The sequence below is a fragment of the Solanum pennellii genome, chromosome 9 (assembly GCF_001406875.1).
Source record: "Solanum pennellii chromosome 9, SPENNV200".
Classification (NCBI taxonomy): domain Eukaryota; kingdom Viridiplantae; phylum Streptophyta; class Magnoliopsida; order Solanales; family Solanaceae; genus Solanum; species Solanum pennellii.
In genome coordinates this window covers 71,627,768-71,647,247 of record NC_028645.1, presented here as the reverse complement: position 1 = coordinate 71,647,247, position 19,480 = coordinate 71,627,768, and the positions used below count along the sequence as shown (strand labels likewise).

Genomic DNA, 19,480 nt, shown 5'->3' with positions numbered 1-19,480 from the left:
AAAAGTGTATATATATATATATATATATATATATATATATATATTGTATCTAATATGTATGAATTGGGTATATATTCATCAATTATGTATAAATGTTTTGTATTAATCATGTATGAAATTTGTATTTGAAAATATGTATGATTAATGAAAAAATGATGTATTAAACATATATGCAAGTTTTTTTGATTTGAAATCTATTAATTGCAAATAATTCAGAATACATTAATATCTGAAAATATTCATATTATCTGAAAATTATTTTCAGGACAACGCCAATCAACATGCTGCACAATCTGATAAAGATCCAACAGCTATGCCTACACTTTCAATTGAAGAACACGTCCAAATGTCAAACACAGCTGGTACGATATATTCATTATTATCACATATATGTAAGTTTAAAAAATTATTTTTATATAACTTTTTATTTTTTTATGTACATGAAGCTCAAAAGTCAACTGATGGTTGTTTCAACTTTGACGTACCTAGAACGTCAACATCAAAACCACCAACATTGGACGATTATCCTGATTTTACTATGACACAAATCATCGCACTTGATCCAATTCTTAATGCTACCACGACTCCAAATGTGCAAACAAGACATAAGAATCTAGGGAAATGCAATTCTTCTCCTTATATCAGAATGTCGGAAGGGGAAAGTAGTTCAAATAGAGTACCTATATTCTTTCCAATCAAACATCCATTCCAAAATCACAATGGTTTTGATGTTCCAGATGACATGATTGAGGAGTTCAATAAATGGGTTTTCAAAGATGTGTCAAGCAGGCCTGGCAGGTATAAACGCTGATGAACAAAATTATTTTATTTAATTTCACAAATCAACAATTCATATAATACTTATTTAAATATATACAGGAAAGCAACATATTCCAAGGTTAAAAATACATTTCATCCACAAATGGACTTTGGCGTTGTCAAAATCGCAGAAAATGATTTTTTCCACATAATGAGTCAACCGGGCAGACCTTGGGAGGACGGGGTAAGACATATTTTGACTAAATTTTTCTGATTTGGATTTGCATTGATGTACATATGATTATTGTTTTGTATGAATTATGTGTGAATTGTGTATGAAACATCTGGATATATTTGTAATTTATACTGTGTATGAGGTATCAACTGTGTTATATTTTTTATGTTTTTTTTTGAAACAGCATATTAATACAATAATGTATTATCTCCGAAACAAGGCAAAATACTCTCAGACAGTCACTTCTTACAGTACTGTTGATTGTTGGTTTATGGCATGGATTGATAACATTGAGAAACAGTGGAGACAGTCAGAATGTGACATGAGATGCATTTCACCGGACCATGATGTTGGACAGTGCATTAGAGGATTTAAGCTGCTTGCTAACATTCCTTGGGATAGGGTTGATGAAGTAATCATCCCAGTCAACATCAGCGACAAATTTCATTGGTTCCTTGTTGTATTTCGGATCAAACGTAGATGTCCATATGTCTATGATTCGATGATGGGAGGATCTGTTCACTCCAAAAAGTTAAAGAAGCTGTTGATAAACTTGCAACCATGATTCCATTATTTCTGACGAGCATAGGGTTTTATGGCAAAAGGCTTGATTTGTATGCGAATAATCTCCCAGATTATCAACAGAAGTCTCATTCCGAACCTCTCAGTATCAAGCATGTGACAGATGTTCCTCAACAAGAAGACTGTTCCAAGTATGTATACTTGTTATATTATATTTTCTTCATCTTAAATTACATTGCTTTATAGTCATTATAAAAATTTTTGTAATTTCAATTTTTTTACAGTGATTGTGGTCTATACACATCTCTGTTTGCCAAGTACAAGAGCAATGGTGTTTTTGATATATCTCATATTGATATTGATTCAAAATATCATCGTCAAAGATATGGTACATTACTTTGGCATTATGCAAAATCAAAGAATGATGAAGGCACAATAAGTGAAAGTGAAGTTACGGGAACAGTTGCTCGCAAGAAGGGTGGACCTCGAACTCATAAAGAACAAGTTATGGACACCACCAGTTATCCTACTCCAAAATTCCGTAATAGGAATTAGAAATCTTCATTGCACACTGTACATTTTTTTGAATGACATGTTTTTTAACTTATAAACTTTATGTAATTTTCAAGTGTTTTATTATTAATACTGATTGTTTTATATAAATTATCAATGAATATTACCAATTATTAAATGTGTCTCACTTTTGTATAAATTTTGAACGCAACATGCAAATATAGGAACACTGTATGAATTATGTATGAACATTATATGAATTATGAATATCATATTATAATTTGATATGTAGAACATAAACAAATGTTATATGTATACTATATTTTATGAAATTTGTATAAATGACAGTCTGCTTCACCATATATTTATAATTATTAAATGTGTATGATCTTTGTATAAATTGCACTTTTCAATATGTAATGTTAATTTTTTATATGCATAATGTATGAAAATTATATGAAATAGTACTGCCATATGATTCAATATGACAATATGATTAAACATATAATTATACCTTAGTAAATGTGTATGACTTTTGCATAAATTCCTCATGCAATACGCATTAAATTTTATTTGTATGAATACTGTATGAAGAGTTATATGACTTATGAATGATATTTTATACTTTCATATACAAAACAGAAACAAATGTTACTTATATTGCTTGTATGAATATTGTATGAAAATTATATGAATTATATCATATTATAATTTGATATGTAGAACATAAACAAACATTATTTTATATGCAATATTGCTTGTATAAATGTGTATAAATTTTGTATAAAGTCCTCATTCAATATGCAATAAATGTTTGCATACTATATGAAGATTATATGACTTATTAATGGTATATTATACTTTCATATACAAAACAGAAACAAATGTTATATATATGAACATTTGTATGTACACTGTATGAACATTGTATGAAAAATAATATGATTCAAATAAAAAAATAAAACATGTGTTTAATAATCTAAATACTCAAAAATACAGATGTAACAGTAGGAAATCATTGTTTTTGCACAGGATAATTTTATATGTCTTCCTATTGGGTCCAACTTGATGGCATCTACTGCATGTGCTTTTTGTCCTCTTGAATTTCACATCAGCGAACCCCTTCCAGCCTTCAAATTTGGGTCTTCCCGCTGATCTTTTTGGACCGGTGGCATCATTTTAGGCTCTGAAATATAACTCGGTATATCCCATGTACTCTCGCATGGGATAGGCTCGACAGGAATGACATAAGCATCTCTGAAATTCTTGAGGCTATAAAAAGCAGAACAGAAATCTGCTTCATGTAACTTCCTGTATCTGAGAACTGCAATTGCATGACCACATGGTATCTCATAATGTTGAAATCTAACGCAACTACACATCCTTGTGTTCAAGTTTACTATGTATTTCTTTGCTCCTTCAGCTACAGCATGCAGATCAACAGTTGAAGGTATCACCTATTTAAAAGTAAAAATGTTATTTTTTTTATACATGCCACTAAATATTGGGAAGTAAAATACAATACAGTGAAACACATACCCTCATATTGCAAGACAACGCAATACTTTTCTGTAGATAAATATCATATTTTTTTGTCAGATCAGATGTTGTCTTATCAACCTCCTCATTGTGCTTGTGAATCCATCTCTGAATTGTTACCCTCATAAATTCAAGAAGTGAAATTACCGGTAACCTCCTTGCTAACCTGTTAACATTATTCAATGACTCCGCGATGTTTGAAGTCATGGTCCATGTGCGCTTACAATTCGAGTAAGCTCTTGACCATTTGCTATAACCAATATCAAACAAGTATGATCGTATGCGCGTATCTATCTGATCTATTCTTCCCATAATTGTGTCAAATTGTTGTTTTGTATAAGCTTTTGCCAATGTAAAAAATAAAATCTTCAAATCTTTAGTATTTTTATTGAAATTCTTCAACACATTGACTGACAGATGTCAGATGCATGCATAATGTTCTGATTCAGGATATATAGTAGCAGTCCCTTTCCATATGCTTTCATTTCGATCCGACATAAAACACATGTTTTGTCTAATTCCATATGCTTCCTTAAACTGCTCAAAGAACCAAGTCCATGAAGCATCGTTTTCGAAATCTACTATCGCATACGCCAACGGAAGTATATGACCTGCTCAAGTTTTTTTAAAAAATATCACACCAATCAGAAATTTATAACTTATTTTATTATATTATATAATCAGAAAAATAAATAGGATAAAAATTTACCTCCCGGATCCGTTGTGCTGGCAGTTAACATTGTACCACCATATGAACATTTTAATCCCGCCCCATCAACAACTACGATTGGCCTACAATATTCCCAACCTCTAATACAAGCTTCTAACGCAACAAATGCATATAAAATATGTCACCTTCTTTCCTTTTAATTTTCAAAACGGATCCTGGATATGTTTGTTCCAAAATGTAAAAATAACCTGAAAGATCAGTCCAATTCATACAAAAAATATACATATTTTATACATAAAGCATACACGAAAACAGAACAGTCCAATTCAATAGGTAATCTTTAAATTCATTCTTATTTCGAAATTACCAGGTAATCTTGCATAGGACTCTGCTGGATCTCCGCGCACCAACTTTACTGCTTTTTCTTTAGCTCTCCATGCCTGTATGTACGTCAACGAAACGCCATGCAATTTCAACATATCATCAGCTATATCTTTTGGAGTATATACTGTAGATGGATCAATATACTTCTCCATTATCAAGACAGCTACAACGTCAGTTATCCCCTGACGTCTGGCATAAACTCTTTCTCTAACAGAACAAGTGTGCTGAGCAATATACTTCCTAACTTTGAATAAATTTAATTTATTCAAACTAGATGCCCTCATCATCCAAGAACAAGTTTTAAAAATACAATTCAGGTGATAACTGTTTCAAAATTAAGAAAATATGCATTACAATTATATACAGTGAAACAAATAAAAAAAATAACTTAAAATTTTTTTGTACACTTACTTAGATGCATTACAACGCGCAACACGAAATCTGAATTTCTCAACAAGTCCAACATGCCTCATAACCTCCTTAAGTGTTTCTTTATTATTATAAATCTGATTATCAGCTACAAATATGTTGGAATGGTCACATATTATATCATTTACTATTTCACTATTATCATTGACAACTCCGTCTAAATTCATTCCGATCAAATGGATAGAATTGTTGGAGTACAAATCAATGTTAGTCTGTGATAATCTAACATCAGAATTTATTCTATCAGTAATTAAAACTCCATGACCTTCGTTGTACAGCTCACGATTTTTCAAAGTGATGCATAATGGATATTTTGTAAAGAAGTTCAAATTCACCCTCATCTGATCTAGAAAAACCTTTACCCCAACCTTATTATGAATTTTAATAGGTGGACACATATCGCTAACAATATATTTTATCTCAATAGAATTTATATTTTCTTCTATATTAAGTTGAGTTATTATAGCATTAACTAAACCAATATAAAGAGTAGAAGTATCATATAGGATGCCCTCCATCTCAAAGTCGACATATTTTTCTGTTTCACAATATTAAAATTACATTTAGTGCACCACACTATAAAATTACAAAAATAAGTCATACAAAATTCATACCCAATTCATACACAATTACTATATAATTCACTGATATATACAATCAAAAAATGCACTTTCATACACAATTGATACAATTTCTTAAAAATTTAATACACAATTAATCAAATGTTTATACAAAATTCATATACATTTAACATATCAATCATTGATATATACAATCAAAAAAACGGGCTTTCATACATATTTCCTACAATATATTCATACATTACATACACAATTAATATAGTTTTCATACTTCATCAATATACAAAATTATATCACCTGACAATTTAAATATACTATGAGTGGCTTTTACCATTAAATACACATTTCATATAATTTTCAAACAATATTCATATAATTTTCAGACTTTGTTCATATTTTTTTCATACTAAAACTGCACAATGAATTCTATCTAATTATTCTTTTTGCAATCAATTAACAATCTGTAAATTTTTATATTTTCTTCATAAATCAATTATCACACCAATCTTCATTTTAATTACAAATCAAACAAAATTACTATTACTTTTAATATTTTTCATAATATCCTATACACATCGTAATTGTATCATAAAAATTACATGATATCAGCATTTAAAATATAACAGCAATAAAAAAATGAAACATTCGATACATGTCAAAAACAACAAATATAATTACAACCAATCATTTATACTTAAAATAAAATAAATCATAATAACTAACCTAATGAATTCCACTTGCCACCATGTTTAATTAATATTGACACAATGTTCTCCATCAAATCAAATCTAATCGTTTCCAACGCCAAATTTTCAAAAAAAAAAAAAACGAAAATAAAATAAAATATTCAAATATCAAAATAATTCTCAATTTCTTTGAAACAACAAGCACTGCACGTTTAAGGAATAAAATCACACCTTAGAGTATTTTAAGGAATTAAATCATAAGTTATTATCATTAAAACTAATTAGAGAGATTTATGGTATCTATCTAATCTTAAAAAAAAATTCAAATCCCTTAAAACGTGCAAATTAGTTATCATTAATTAATAATAACTATTTTCACGCATCACACTATCCATTATTAATTTGTCCGTTTTTTTTTTGTTTTTTTTTATAATTTAATTATATGTTTTTAATAATTTAAAATTAACATTATTTTCTTTTTAAAAAATGCTATAACTTGATATATTAAATATTATACAATGCAAATCAAACTCTTATGCCATAACTTGAGAATATAACTATATAAAATGCTATATACCTAATTTACACAATAACATATACAAAAACAATTTAATAAAGATTTTCTTATTGGGCTAATATATTGTTCAAATATCCAGCCCATGTTTTTGCTAAAGTTTTTAGCCCAATTCCAATATAGAAAAAGTTGGCGGGAGTGTATTGCAATGGTGGTTGGCTCAAAAATACACAGTATGGGTAAGCTAATCTAAACAAGTGAGTGGCTGTCATTGTTACAACCAGACTCAACACATTCATCATCTGTTTTTAGTCTATTCTCTCTCCTCCATACTACATTCTCTGTCTCTAATGGCGACTCTTCAATCTCTCGCATTTTCCCCTGCACTTTCTCACACTACGCATCAGCCTCGCTCTCTTCTCGGTATGTAACAAAATCTGTTTATCTAATGATGTATCAGTAATTTTGTCAGATGTGTATCGGAACTCGAAATGTAGTACGCTTACTATCTCAGAGTCTTCGACACGATAGGTGTGGATTTGGGTTCAATTCCCATTGTATAATAAACCTTTTTTCAGTACTTTCCCTTTGACACGGAGTTTAAAGAAACTAAAACAGGTTTGGAACTCGTGATCTGAAATAAGTCACGTTTGTTTTGCTATAAATCATTTTAAAATTAAGATCAAGGGTAAAATTAGCATTTTTAAGTTCACTTGTTCCTAAATATAAAAGGAAATTTTACGTAAAATCTCATAGTGCTAAGAATTAATTATATCATATCTCTATTTTTTTTTATACAAATTGCAAAAAATTTAAGGATTTCGGATACATCACCCAATGTCCTGATTTCAAATACATCACTCAATGTCCCGATATATAGTGTCTTGGTTTTGGATACATCACTCAATGTTCAATACACCGCGTCCCAATAATTCATTACCTTTGTTGATACAAGATACACCTGTACTGATATATATCCCAACATCCTGATACATTGCGTATGAGTTATGTATTCGAGAATATGAGAGAGTAGAGATTCTTGTAATTTTTTTCAATTGGTAGAGAATATGGCAAAATAAGTTGTGTATCTATGTAATTTTTCCAATATAGAAATGTGTCGTTCTTTTTTAAACTGATTGAAAATTTGGGAAGGAGGGAGTAGTATATTAGTGAACATAGTTGATCAAAATTGATAATTGTTGTTTGTGTCATGTACTGTAGGAATAGCATCAAGGATAGTTCATCAAAGTTCAGGTTCTTCATTCAATGGCCAACGGTTGTGCCTATCCCGTTCGCGTTTTGCTACCGATATCCAAAACAAGAAAATGTCCAGACTATGTATAATGATGGTTCAACCAAAAATTCAGTTCATACAAGGAACTGATGAACAAACAATACCAGATGTGAAACTAACAAAGTCAAGGGATGGGACAAATGGTATGGCGATATTCAGGTTTGATCAACCCTCCGTATTTGATTCATCTGGTGAAGTAGGGGATATCACTGGATTCTACATGATTGACGAAGAAGGGGTTCTAACGTCAGTTGATGTCAATGCTAAGTTTGTTAATGGAAAGCCTGCAGGAATTGAAGCTAAGTATATTATGCGGACTCCACGAGACTGGGATAGGTTCATGAGATTTATGGAGCGGTATGCTAATTCAAATGGCTTGCAGTTTGTTAAAAGTTGAGATTATATTGTATGTTTTCTTTTGCCTCACCAATTTCTTGATATTTTTGTCTGTCATACTGGTTTATGAGTAATTTAGTTCAAAAGGTGTAAACTTGAGAAAATTCCTCACTCCATTTACAGTTAGATGTTACTTTTGTTCATTTGTGATGGTTCACTTTCAAGTCCAAGCGCAAACTCGTGCTTTGTCTAATCTATTTATACATATTAATACTTCTTAACATTGTGGAGACACATTTACTTAGTAAAAACACAAATCATTGCAATGATTGTCGATCATTTCTTCTTTGTGGAATGATAAAGTGTATCTGCTCTAACATCAATTTATAAGGTAATGTGAAATTCCTAATTGAAAATTTTGAACTAAGACAATGAAATATATGGTGCTTGTGATAGTGGTGATAGTGATCACTTCATTGATGCCCATGTGACGGAAATAGGACTCCTAACTTTCGTGGCTTTGTTTCGTACATCGAACCATGTCAGTTGCCCCTCTGCGAAGCTCATCCTTTTGGACTCTATTTTCTTTCGTGATATAAACCAAACTCTATAGCTTAAGCTTTGATTCACATGTTTAAATATCAGACGACGTGGCTTCACTCTCACTTTGACTCCCTCAGGTGCCACAACGTCAACTGAGTAAGTAGAATTAGGGTTCCCCACATTTGTTACTCTCCTCTTGATCATCTCTCTAGTCATTCCTTCCCTGAAAGTTATTGAAATTGAGGGGTAATTTAGGCTGAAACCCCTGTTCTTCTGTAAAATGTCATGGCAGCTTACATTCCTATGAGTAATGCTGAAGACATCAGAATTTCTGTATCCGATAGTGCAAAGATGAGTGATATATTCATCAACCTGGATGTCATATATCAATCCAGGATCGATGGCTCTTCCGGGGTTCACGTGTCCAGCTCCAGCTGCAAAAAATTTAGCTGGTGCATCTCCATCCATGATTGGTTTTCCCAAATGATCAGCTGTATCTGCAGTGGTCACTAATGCGGATCTTATTGCTGCTGGAGTCCATTTAGGATGAGCTGAATGGAGCAATGCGGCAATTCCACTCACATGAGGACACGCCATTGAAGTCCCTGACATAACAGTGAAATTTACTCTTCGTGAATCCTCGGGAAGACCACTGGGGCCTAAGTTTTGTGGCCATGCGGCAATTATGTTTACCCCTGGAGCACTCAAATCAGGTTTGAGAATTGAAGGATCAGTATAGCTTGGCCCCCTTGACGAAAACTGAGCTACTGCAGGTGCTCTATACTTTCCTATTACCGTTCCTCCAAATAGGAATCGAGCTGTTGGTCTTTTTGTTGAGTTCAGGTAGTTTTGTAATTGAATTGATTCATCGAAGCCAATCAACGTTGCCGGGAGGACATGGACATCGACAGAATCTTCCTCCAAATTTATTGCTGTATTTGCTAAGATCATGGCAGCACCACCTGCCTCCTTCACAACCTGGCCTTTTTCTGCCCTTCCATTGACTCCCCTATCACACACAACCATTTTCCCTCGGACTTGTGCTTTTGATAGCGATCCTCTCAAGCAAAATTCACTTCCCTTGTCCTTATCTCTGATATAAACGATCTCAAGACTCTTCCGAGAGCTAGGAACTTTCTTCCCAGGGTACAAAGATTCTCCGTACAGGAACTTTCCATTGCCTAACTGAACTGATGCTGGAAATCTCCTGTCAAGTGTGCTAGCACCAATAGTGGCAATCCAAGGAGCACCGTTGGCTACTGAACTTTGGATTGGTCCATTATTCCCTGCTGCACATATAACTGAAATTCCATGCTCCATGGCTCGGTAACTTCCAATGGCAATAGTATCATCATAAAGCGGAATAGGGAAGCCACCAAGTGAGAGTGACAATATGTCTACTCCATCTCTGATGGCTACATCCATTGCTGCAAGTATATCAGAGCTGTAACAACCACTGAACCAGCATACTTTATATATCGCAATGTGGGCACCGGGGGCCATCCCTCGAGCCTCCCCTGCTCCATTTCCGAGCACCCCAGCCAATGGAACTGTAGCTCCTCCAGCAGTGGATGCTGTATGTGTACCATGGCCATGGGAATCCCGTGGCGACACATATTCCTCCAGTGCATCTGGTGACGATGTCATTGAAGCCACACGATGTCCTTTTCTGAAAAACCTCGCACCAATAAGCTTGCGATTACAACTAGAAGAATTAAAATGCTGTCCTCCTTGGCAAACACCCCTCCACTTCTGTGGAGCAGGTGGCATCCCATGATCATCAAAACTTGGACTTTCTGGCCAAACTCCAGTATCCAACACTCCAATAATCGCCCCTCGACCAAATCCAGACTTCAACCAAGCTCCTTCTCTCGTCGTACTTAATCCCAAAAACTTGTAAGAATAAGTAGTCTGAATTTCAAGCCTCCTCTCAGCACGTATCGATAACACATCCTTACATTCCCTTAACAACTCAACCTCATCTTCAGTGAGCCGAGCTGCAAAACCTTCCATCGCAGAATGGTAAGAGTACAAAAGACGAGAAGACGAGTCTTGTTCTCCAGAGGAAACTGCTTTTGCAAGGAAAGAAAAGTGCCATTGTAGTTTAGAGCTAAAAGGGGTTTTTGTTGCTCCATGTGGATGCAACTGAATTATATAAGTTTGCAAATCTTGAGCTTGTATGCAAACAAAACACAGTAAAAGACATAGAAATGAGAATGATTGAGTACTGTATCCCATCGAAAGTGTATTTGTTTTTCGAAGAATGCATATTTGTTGAAAGAATGAATGTGGGGTATTTGAAGAGAATTGAAATATGAGTGTTGAAGAAGAAACTCGTGAAATTGATGAGCTCTTCCTCACGAGTATCATTAAAAGTGAGAGAGGAGCTGATGGTTTTGCTAAGATTTTCACGAGACATTTGAAGAAAGTTTCTGTGTTTTTGTTCATTTAATAGATTCATGATTTGTTACACAACAAAGAGACCATCAATTTATACTCATCAGGCGCCAAACTTCACCATCTTAGCTCTGAGTTTCTGCAGCAGCATTCAATTAAGTCACGCCACGCTTAGCTCCCTTGCAATGGAATGACGGCTCTATATTCTCCCCCGTGAGATGAAATCATAGAATTGAAGTTTTGTTTGAACATGTAATTTAGTTTTTTTGTTCATCAGCATAAAATCTCACCCGTTATTAAAATTGTCTAATTTTTTTTACTAAAAGTATAATACACTGTCATAAAGCTATTCTAAAACAAATAACATTATTGAACGAACTTTAGTGTTAATCTTGAGATTTTGAATATGGTAAAATTGAATTGAACAGGTAGTGCAACATGTTCCTGTGAAATATTGCAGCAGGTATGCTAGTGGCGGCGTATGTGTGGAAACTTATATGTACGTTTGTGTTTATAGTAGTTTTACTTGGTTAAGGAAAACTATTAAAAACAAATTTGAGTACAATAAGGTTTCGAGAAAAAGAGTTAGTAGAAGTCAACAAGGATTTGTAGAAGACAAATACAAAGTTGATTTGTACAAGGATTGGCTGAATTTCTGGTCTATAAATAGAGAGCTATTTTGATCAGAAAAACTTGCGCACCTACAAAGAGAGAGCTTCAAAACACGATCAAGAGAGTTGAGAGAGTTTTGTTAAAATCTTTTGAGTGCTGCGAGTTGAGTGTTAACGTTGTAAGATTGTATTCAAGAGTTTGTTTACAATCTAGGTAGTAGATTTGCTTGACAAGTTAGAGTACTTGAAAAGCATTGAAAAGATAGAAAACTAGGGAGTAGTTTTTTGTCTTGATTAGAAGGAGTTAGAGTTTATAATTCCTTAAGAGCTAAAGAAGTTGTAATCTTTGTATTACTTGAATTTTACAATTAATACAAAGTGTTGTTCAAAATAATTATTGTTAAGTTCGTCAAGCAGATACAAACAAGTAGTTAATACGTGTTCCTTTAAAGAATTCAGGAGGGTAGAATTCCAACAAGTGGTATCAGAGCAAGGTTATCTTTAGAGAGTCTAACAACTCAAGATAAGATCAACATGAGTTCTGCACCTCCACTCGGACACGGTAAGGGCCAACACATCAACAGACCTCCACTATTCAATGGACAATACTACTCGTGGTGGAAGGCAAGGATGGAAGACTTCATTCAAGCTGAAGACTACGAATTATGGGTAAGGATTACTAAGGGACCACAAATTCCTACTACCACTGATAGTGAAGGAAATAAAATACCTAAACCCGCAGATACATATAATGAAGCAGATTATAAGATGCTAGGAAAGAATGCAAAAGCTAAGTGTATTCTTGTGTGTGGATTAGGACCTGATGAATTTAACCGTATCTCAAGTTGTACCTCTGCTAAACAAATATGGGACACCTTACAAAACGCTCATGAAGGTACTACTCAAGTCCGAAAATTCAGGATTGCTAGTTTGTGTTCAGAATATGAAGCCTTTAAGATGAAATCTGGAGAATCTCTCCAAGATATGATCACCAGATTCACCACTGTGGTAAACGAACTAATCTCACTAGGCAAAGTATATACCACTGAGGAACAGGTTGACAAAGTACTTAGGATTTTGCCTAGGTCTTGGGAAATCAAAGTCACTGCCATTAGAGAAGCTAAGGATCTAACTACTATGTCTTTAGATGAATTAGTTGGGAATCTCAAAACCTATGAGATGAATGTTGACAAAAGAAGTGAAGGAAATAAAGAAAAAGTTCTTGGTCTTAAAGCAACTGAAAGTGACGAATCAGACATAGATGACGATGATCTAGCTTTGATAAGTAGGAACTTCAAGAAACTCTTCAAAAGGGGGTTAAACTCTACCAAGAAATCACCACCCTCGAAAGAAAAAAATCCTGAACGGTCACAAAATGGAGGTTGCTTTAAGTGTGGTAAGACAGATCATCAAATAAAGGATTGCCCAATGTGGGAATTAGAATGGAAAAAGGAAAGAGCTGAAAAAGAAAGGAAGGAACTCCTCAACAAAAAGAAAACCAAGGAAAAGGAACAAGCAATGTATGCAGCCTGGGGAACAGGTTCCTCAGACATGTATGAGGATGTTGAAGACCTTGCCTTGATGGCAATAGAAGAATCAGACGCTGAACCTGAATCAGACTCTGAAGAAACTGAGGTAAACCTTCTTAATCTAAAGGATAAGCTAGCAAAGTTCTCCAAGAAAAAGCTTTCACTCCTATTGCTTACATCCATAGACACAATTCAAGAACTTGTGAACACCAAGAACCAACTACTTGCTTCCCTATCCAGCTTAAAGTTTGAGCATATTGATCTCAATAATAACAAACTCGACCTTCAAGAAAAAATCAAGCAACTTGAAACCCAAAATCTGGAACTAAGAACTAAGAATTCAAAATTAAAAGTTCTTGGCAAAGGAAAAGAGGGTGAGCTGCCTGACCAAAAGCTTGAGGTTGACAAACTCAAAAAAACTTTAAAGTTGGAAAAGGAAAATTGTAAAAGGATAAATCTTGAATTGACTAGAGTAAGAGGTGATCTGGAAAGAGCTAACAAATGGACAAAATCCTCTATGATAGTAACTCATCTAGGAAACAACAATAGGAACATCAAAACCGGAATAGGATATGAACAACCCATAAATGGAAATCCTATGTTTTGTATCATGTGTGGCAACTCTGGTCATTCTAAACAATTTTGTCCCAAAAACAAAATAGCCACTGAAGAAAACAACTCAACTAGAACCTATAGAACTGTTCAGAGGAACAAGTACATACCCAGAAAAAACAGTCTGCCCAACTGGGCACGTAGAAATCTGATTCACCCTTTTGATCAAAACAAAAATCCCAAGCTAATCTGGGTTCCTAAATCCAACCTCTAATTTTTCAGGAAGAAGTGAGAGAAAGCAAGCAGCAGTGGTACATGGACAGTGCTTGCTCAAGACACATGACAGGGAATAAGACATTGTTTCTCTCACTAGAAGAAGGAAAAGGAGGTATGGTTGCTTTTGGTGGTGGAAAAAAGGGTCAAATCAAAGGTTGTGGAAAGATTGGAAGAACTGATGAACATTCAATTGATAAAGTATACTATGTGGAAGGGCTTAGACACAATTTACTCAGCATATCTCAATTGTGTGATAAAGGTAATAAGGTAATCTTTCTATCCACTGGTGTTGAAGTAATCAATCTAAACACACAAAAATTAGTGTTAACAGGAAAAAGAGATAAACATGTCTACACCGTAGACACCTCAACTATCTCTGACACAAATCTAGTGTGTTTAAGCGTGTTGGAAAAAGATCCCTTGTTGTGGCATAAACGGTTGGGTCATGCTAGCCAAGTTCAATTAAACAAACTTATCACCAAGGATTTAGTTATAGGACTGCCTAAAAATAAATTCAAGGAGGATAAGGTTTGTGAAGCATGTACTCTAGGAAAACAGATAAAGTCATCATTTAAGTCCAAACAGATGGTAAGCTCAACTTGTTCCTTAGAACTAATTCACATGGATTTATGTGGGCCAATGAGGGTTCAAAGTAGAGGGGGAAAAAGATATGTGTTTGTCTTAGTAGATGATTACACTAGGTACACCTGGACACTATTCCTTGCAGCAAAAGATGATGCATTTGAAGCTTTCTGTTCACTAATGAGAAAAATTCAAAGAAAATATGGGAAACAACTAAAGGCAATCAGATCAGATCATGGAACTGAATTTGAAAATTCAAAGTTTGCACAATATTGTGACCATCATGGGGTTGATCATAACTTCTCTGCCCCTAGAACACCTCAGCAAAACGGTGTGGTGGAGAGAAAGAACAGAACTCTTCAAGAAATGGCTAGAACTATGATGATTGCAAGCAAAATTGCAAACCAATTCTGGGCAGAAGCAATAAACACTGCTTGCTACACCATAAATCGTTGCATGACCAGACCCTTGTTAGAAAAAACTCCATATGAATTATTGAAAGAGAGAAAGCCCAACATCTCTCATCTTAGAGTGTTTGGATGCAAGTGCTTCATTCATAACAATGGAAAAAATCTGCTTGGGAAATTCGATGCTAGAAGTGACAATGGAATTTTTCTTGGATATTCCACACATAGTAAAGCCTATAGGGTACTCAACAAAAGAACTATGTGTGTCGAAGAGAGTGTTCATGTTATCTTCGATGAAAGCAGCACTATGTCAAAAGAAGATGTGTTGTTCAGTAACACATCAGCTGAAGAACATGCTGTCTCTGAACAGGAACAGGTCCAAGAAACTGGTTCCTCTGACACAACAAACAGAGAAGAAACTGAAACTCAAGTGAATTCTGATGAAAGAGTTGATACAGATGAAAATCAGTCAGATGATAATGAAGAACAAGAAAGATCAACTCCTATCCTAAAAGAGTACAAATACCAAGGATCACACCCATTGGAAAATCTGCTCACTGATCTTTCTTCAGGAATTACCACTCGATCAAGAATGAAGAATCACTACGCGCATAGTGCATTCCTATCCATGGTAGAACCAAAGAAAATAAGTGAAGCTCTTCAAGATGCAGATTGGATTATAGCCATGGAAGAAGAATTACATCAATTTGAAAGAAGTAAAGTATGGCATCTAGTACCTAAGCCCTCAAACAGAACTATAATTGGAACAAAATGGGTGTTTAGGAACAAGTTAGATGAACATGGTACCATAATCAGAAACAAAGCTAGGTTGGTTGTTCAGGGATATAATCAAGAAGAAGGGATAGATTATGATGAAACTTTTGCACCCGTGGCAAGAATAGAAGCAATCAGATTGCTTATAGCTTTCGCATCTCACATGGAGTTCACATTGTATCAGATGGATGTCAAAAGTGCCTTTTTGAATGGGCTATTACAAGAAGAAGTTTTTGTTAAACAACCCCCTGGCTTCGAGAATAATGACTACCCTGATCATGTCTATAAGCTTGACAAAGCTCTCTACGGGTTAAAACAAGCTCCAAGGGCATGGTATGATAGATTGTCAAAATTCCTTTTAAGTCATGGATATTCAAGAGGAAAAATTGATAATACACTCTTCTTCAAGAATAAAGAAAAGGGTCTCCTGATCGTGCAAATCTATGTTGACGATATCATATTTGGAGCTACAAATAAGAGTCTCACAAAAGAATTTGCAAATCTTATGAGCAATGAGTTTGAAATGAGTATGATGGGTGAATTAAACTACTTTCTTGGGCTTCAAATAAAACAAACACCTGGAGGTACATGGATTCATCAACAAAAATATGTCAAAGAATTGCTTAAGAGGTTCAAAATGGATGATGCTAAACCAATTGATACTCCAATAGCTCCTGCCACCAAGTTGGACCTTGAAGGAACAGGTTCTGCTGTTGAACAAAAATTGTATAGAGGCATGATTGGCTCCCTTTTGTATCTTACTGCTAGTCGACCTGACATTGTGTTTAGTGTAGGATTATGTGCTCGCTTTCAAACTAATCCTAAAGAATCACATATTCAAGCAGTCAAGAGAATTCTCAGATATCTAAAAGGAACCTCTGATTTAGGACTTTGGTACCCAAAAGGAAGCAACTTTGATTTAGTTGGGTATGCGGATGCTGACTATGCTGGATACTTGGGTGATAGAAAAAGCACTACAGGAATGGCTCACTTTCTAGGATCATGTCTTATTTCATGGGGATCAAAGAAACAAAACTCAGTTGCACTATCCACTGCTGAGGCTGAGTACGTAGCAGCTGCGTCATGTTGTGCCCAACTTCTGTGGATTAAGCAACAACTTAGTGATTTTGGTCTCAAAATTGAACAAGTTCCAATTTTCTGCGATAATACTAGTGCTATCAACATTGCAAAAAATCCGGTGCAACATAAGAGAACTAAACACATTGACATTCGTCATCACTTTCTTAGAGACAATGTGGAAAAGGGTTTAATCTCTATGAACTTTTGTACTACGGAAGAACAAATCGCGGACATCTTTACAAAAGCATTAGCAAGGGAACACTTCGAAAGGAACAGGCTGGAGCTAGGAATGATGAAGACAAATTAAAGAAATAAAAGCTGAAGGAATTGGACACTCAAAATCATTTATGCATGCTTAAAAGATATGTCTACTTTTCTTAACTAAGATAGACAAAAAATTATAAGACAAATGCATTGGATTCCGTTCCTTTATTAAATTAAATGAAAAATAATTTTAAATAAATCATCATCACAACCGCCAATTCAAAACCTGCAGAAATCCTTTCAAGTCGTACCTGTTCCCATTCCCAGTAAAACCCTTACACTTCCCTATAATTTCTCTTAAACACTACCCTTTTCCCTTTCTTCTCCGATCGTCCTCATTCTCTTTCAAACCCTTGAAATCCCAGAATACACATTGTGTTGTTGAGAAAAATGGCCATGTCCTACAATCTTTCACTTGCTATAATTCCCTTTGATACTCAAGAAAGCCTACATGCCCTACCAGCCGTTCTCTACATTGACTCGACCGGCATAACTCGATGGTCCCTTATGGAAGATGCATTAGTTCAGGGGGAAGAAAGAATTCAAGGGTTAGAGAAAGATAATATGAGTGCACAAAGTGAGGGGGAACAAATGTTTTTGTCACAGGACCAAGAAAATAGTTCTGATGATGAAAACATCACTTTGCTTGAAATGCTTTCCAAAATCAGAACGTGTTCCAAACAAAGGTCATCTTCTTACAAACCTCCTACTACAACTCCGCCTGGAACTCCAGAAGAACCTCACTCTATTCTACCGGCAAAGGTGCCAATGAGAGTAACTAGATCTGCACAACGCACTCGAGAAGCAGAGACTTTGGCTAAATCAATCAAGAAAATTCGCACAAGAAAGCGTAAGTCTTCTTCATCGTTAAACCTTGTAGCAGATACAGTGAAAAGTCAGAAACGGAAAAAAATTTCATCTAAATCGAAATCTCATGATTTAAATGATAGTGATTACCATGCTAGAGTGTTAGCCTTTAAGAAGAGAAGTGTGATTAGGGGGAGAGTAATTTCTGGCTTTGGGGGTGGTGAGATGGATGAGTTAGTGATCATATTACAAGAACAAGGATGGACAGAACTGATGCTTCAAGGATCTTTTAGGCGTAAAATGGGTAGAGTAGAAACCAGAGAATTTTATGTCAATGCAACAGGAACTGCCTCGTCAATTACTAGTACTGTGTGTGGTATTTCTTTTACACTTACTGCTGAGATTTTGTCTTCAATACTTAGAATTCCTAACAGGGGATGGGGTCACTATGTCAAGAAGGATTGGCCTCCTTTAGAGGGTAACACCTCTCAACTTGACATATGTAGGCGATTCTCAAATGATCCTACTCTTTCAGAATATTCTAGTGTTGACAAGGGTTGTATGTCACCTTTACATCAGATGCTGTTTAATGTAGTGCACAAAATTCTTCTTCCAAGAAAGCAAAAAAGGACTGAAGCATGTTACTTGGATCTCACACTTATGGACTTACTACTGTCTAGGACCCAAATAAACTTGCCTATCCTAATAATGAGTCACATACATAGTTTGTCTAAGGTTGATAAGAAACAAAGGGGTTTGGCTTATGGATTTTGGTTAGGACAAGTATTTGAACATTTTGGTGTGCCTGTAAAGAAGTGGCAGATTCAAACCATTTCTGATGTCATGGGGAAGGTGGACTACATGAACATGCCTGGTACGCCAAAAAGGGTTGATGTGAAAACTCAAAGGTTGAGGGCCTCTCTTACTGCTGTAGAAAAGGAGATGGAAGCACTAAAGAGGGCTCATTCAGTAGAGATGGAACAGGTTAGGACTGCTCATAAGTTGGAACGTGAGGAACTGCTTGCTGAGAACTGCAGGATTAAGGAAGAACTCTCTCAAACTCAGGCTGCATTACATCAAGAACAAGCAGTGAATTCCGGGCATCTACAAAGCATCATGGGGTTGCTAACCAAGGGATCTTCAAACTCTTCTACATCCATGGCACCCTCTGTTTAATCAAACCCCATATATGCATT

The 19,480-nt window shown here is 35.0% G+C and overlaps 2 protein-coding genes and 1 pseudogene across 2 annotated transcripts; 1 reads left to right on the top strand and 2 right to left on the bottom strand.

The window, feature by feature from the left end:
• Window positions 1-4,248: 4,248 nt before the first annotated feature.
• On the bottom strand, window positions 4,249-5,449 carry LOC107030359 (annotated as a pseudogene).
• Window positions 5,450-7,017: 1,568 nt separating this feature from the next.
• Window positions 7,018-8,679, top strand: LOC107031497 (photosystem II reaction center Psb28 protein). Its single transcript, XM_015232899.2, has 2 exons — window positions 7,018-7,255; window positions 8,054-8,679. Exons 1-2 carry the CDS (start codon window positions 7,183-7,185, stop codon window positions 8,521-8,523), a joined length of 543 nt encoding a protein of 180 aa, XP_015088385.1. The 5' UTR covers window positions 7,018-7,182; the 3' UTR covers window positions 8,524-8,679.
• An 85-nt stretch (window positions 8,680-8,764) lies between these two features.
• Window positions 8,765-11,290, bottom strand: LOC107031496 (subtilisin-like protease SBT1.2). The gene has a single exon (XM_015232898.2). The coding sequence runs from the start codon at window positions 11,241-11,243 to the stop codon at window positions 8,931-8,933; it is 2,313 nt and encodes a 770-aa protein (XP_015088384.1). The 5' UTR covers window positions 11,244-11,290; the 3' UTR covers window positions 8,765-8,930.
• Window positions 11,291-19,480: the final 8,190 nt, after the last annotated feature.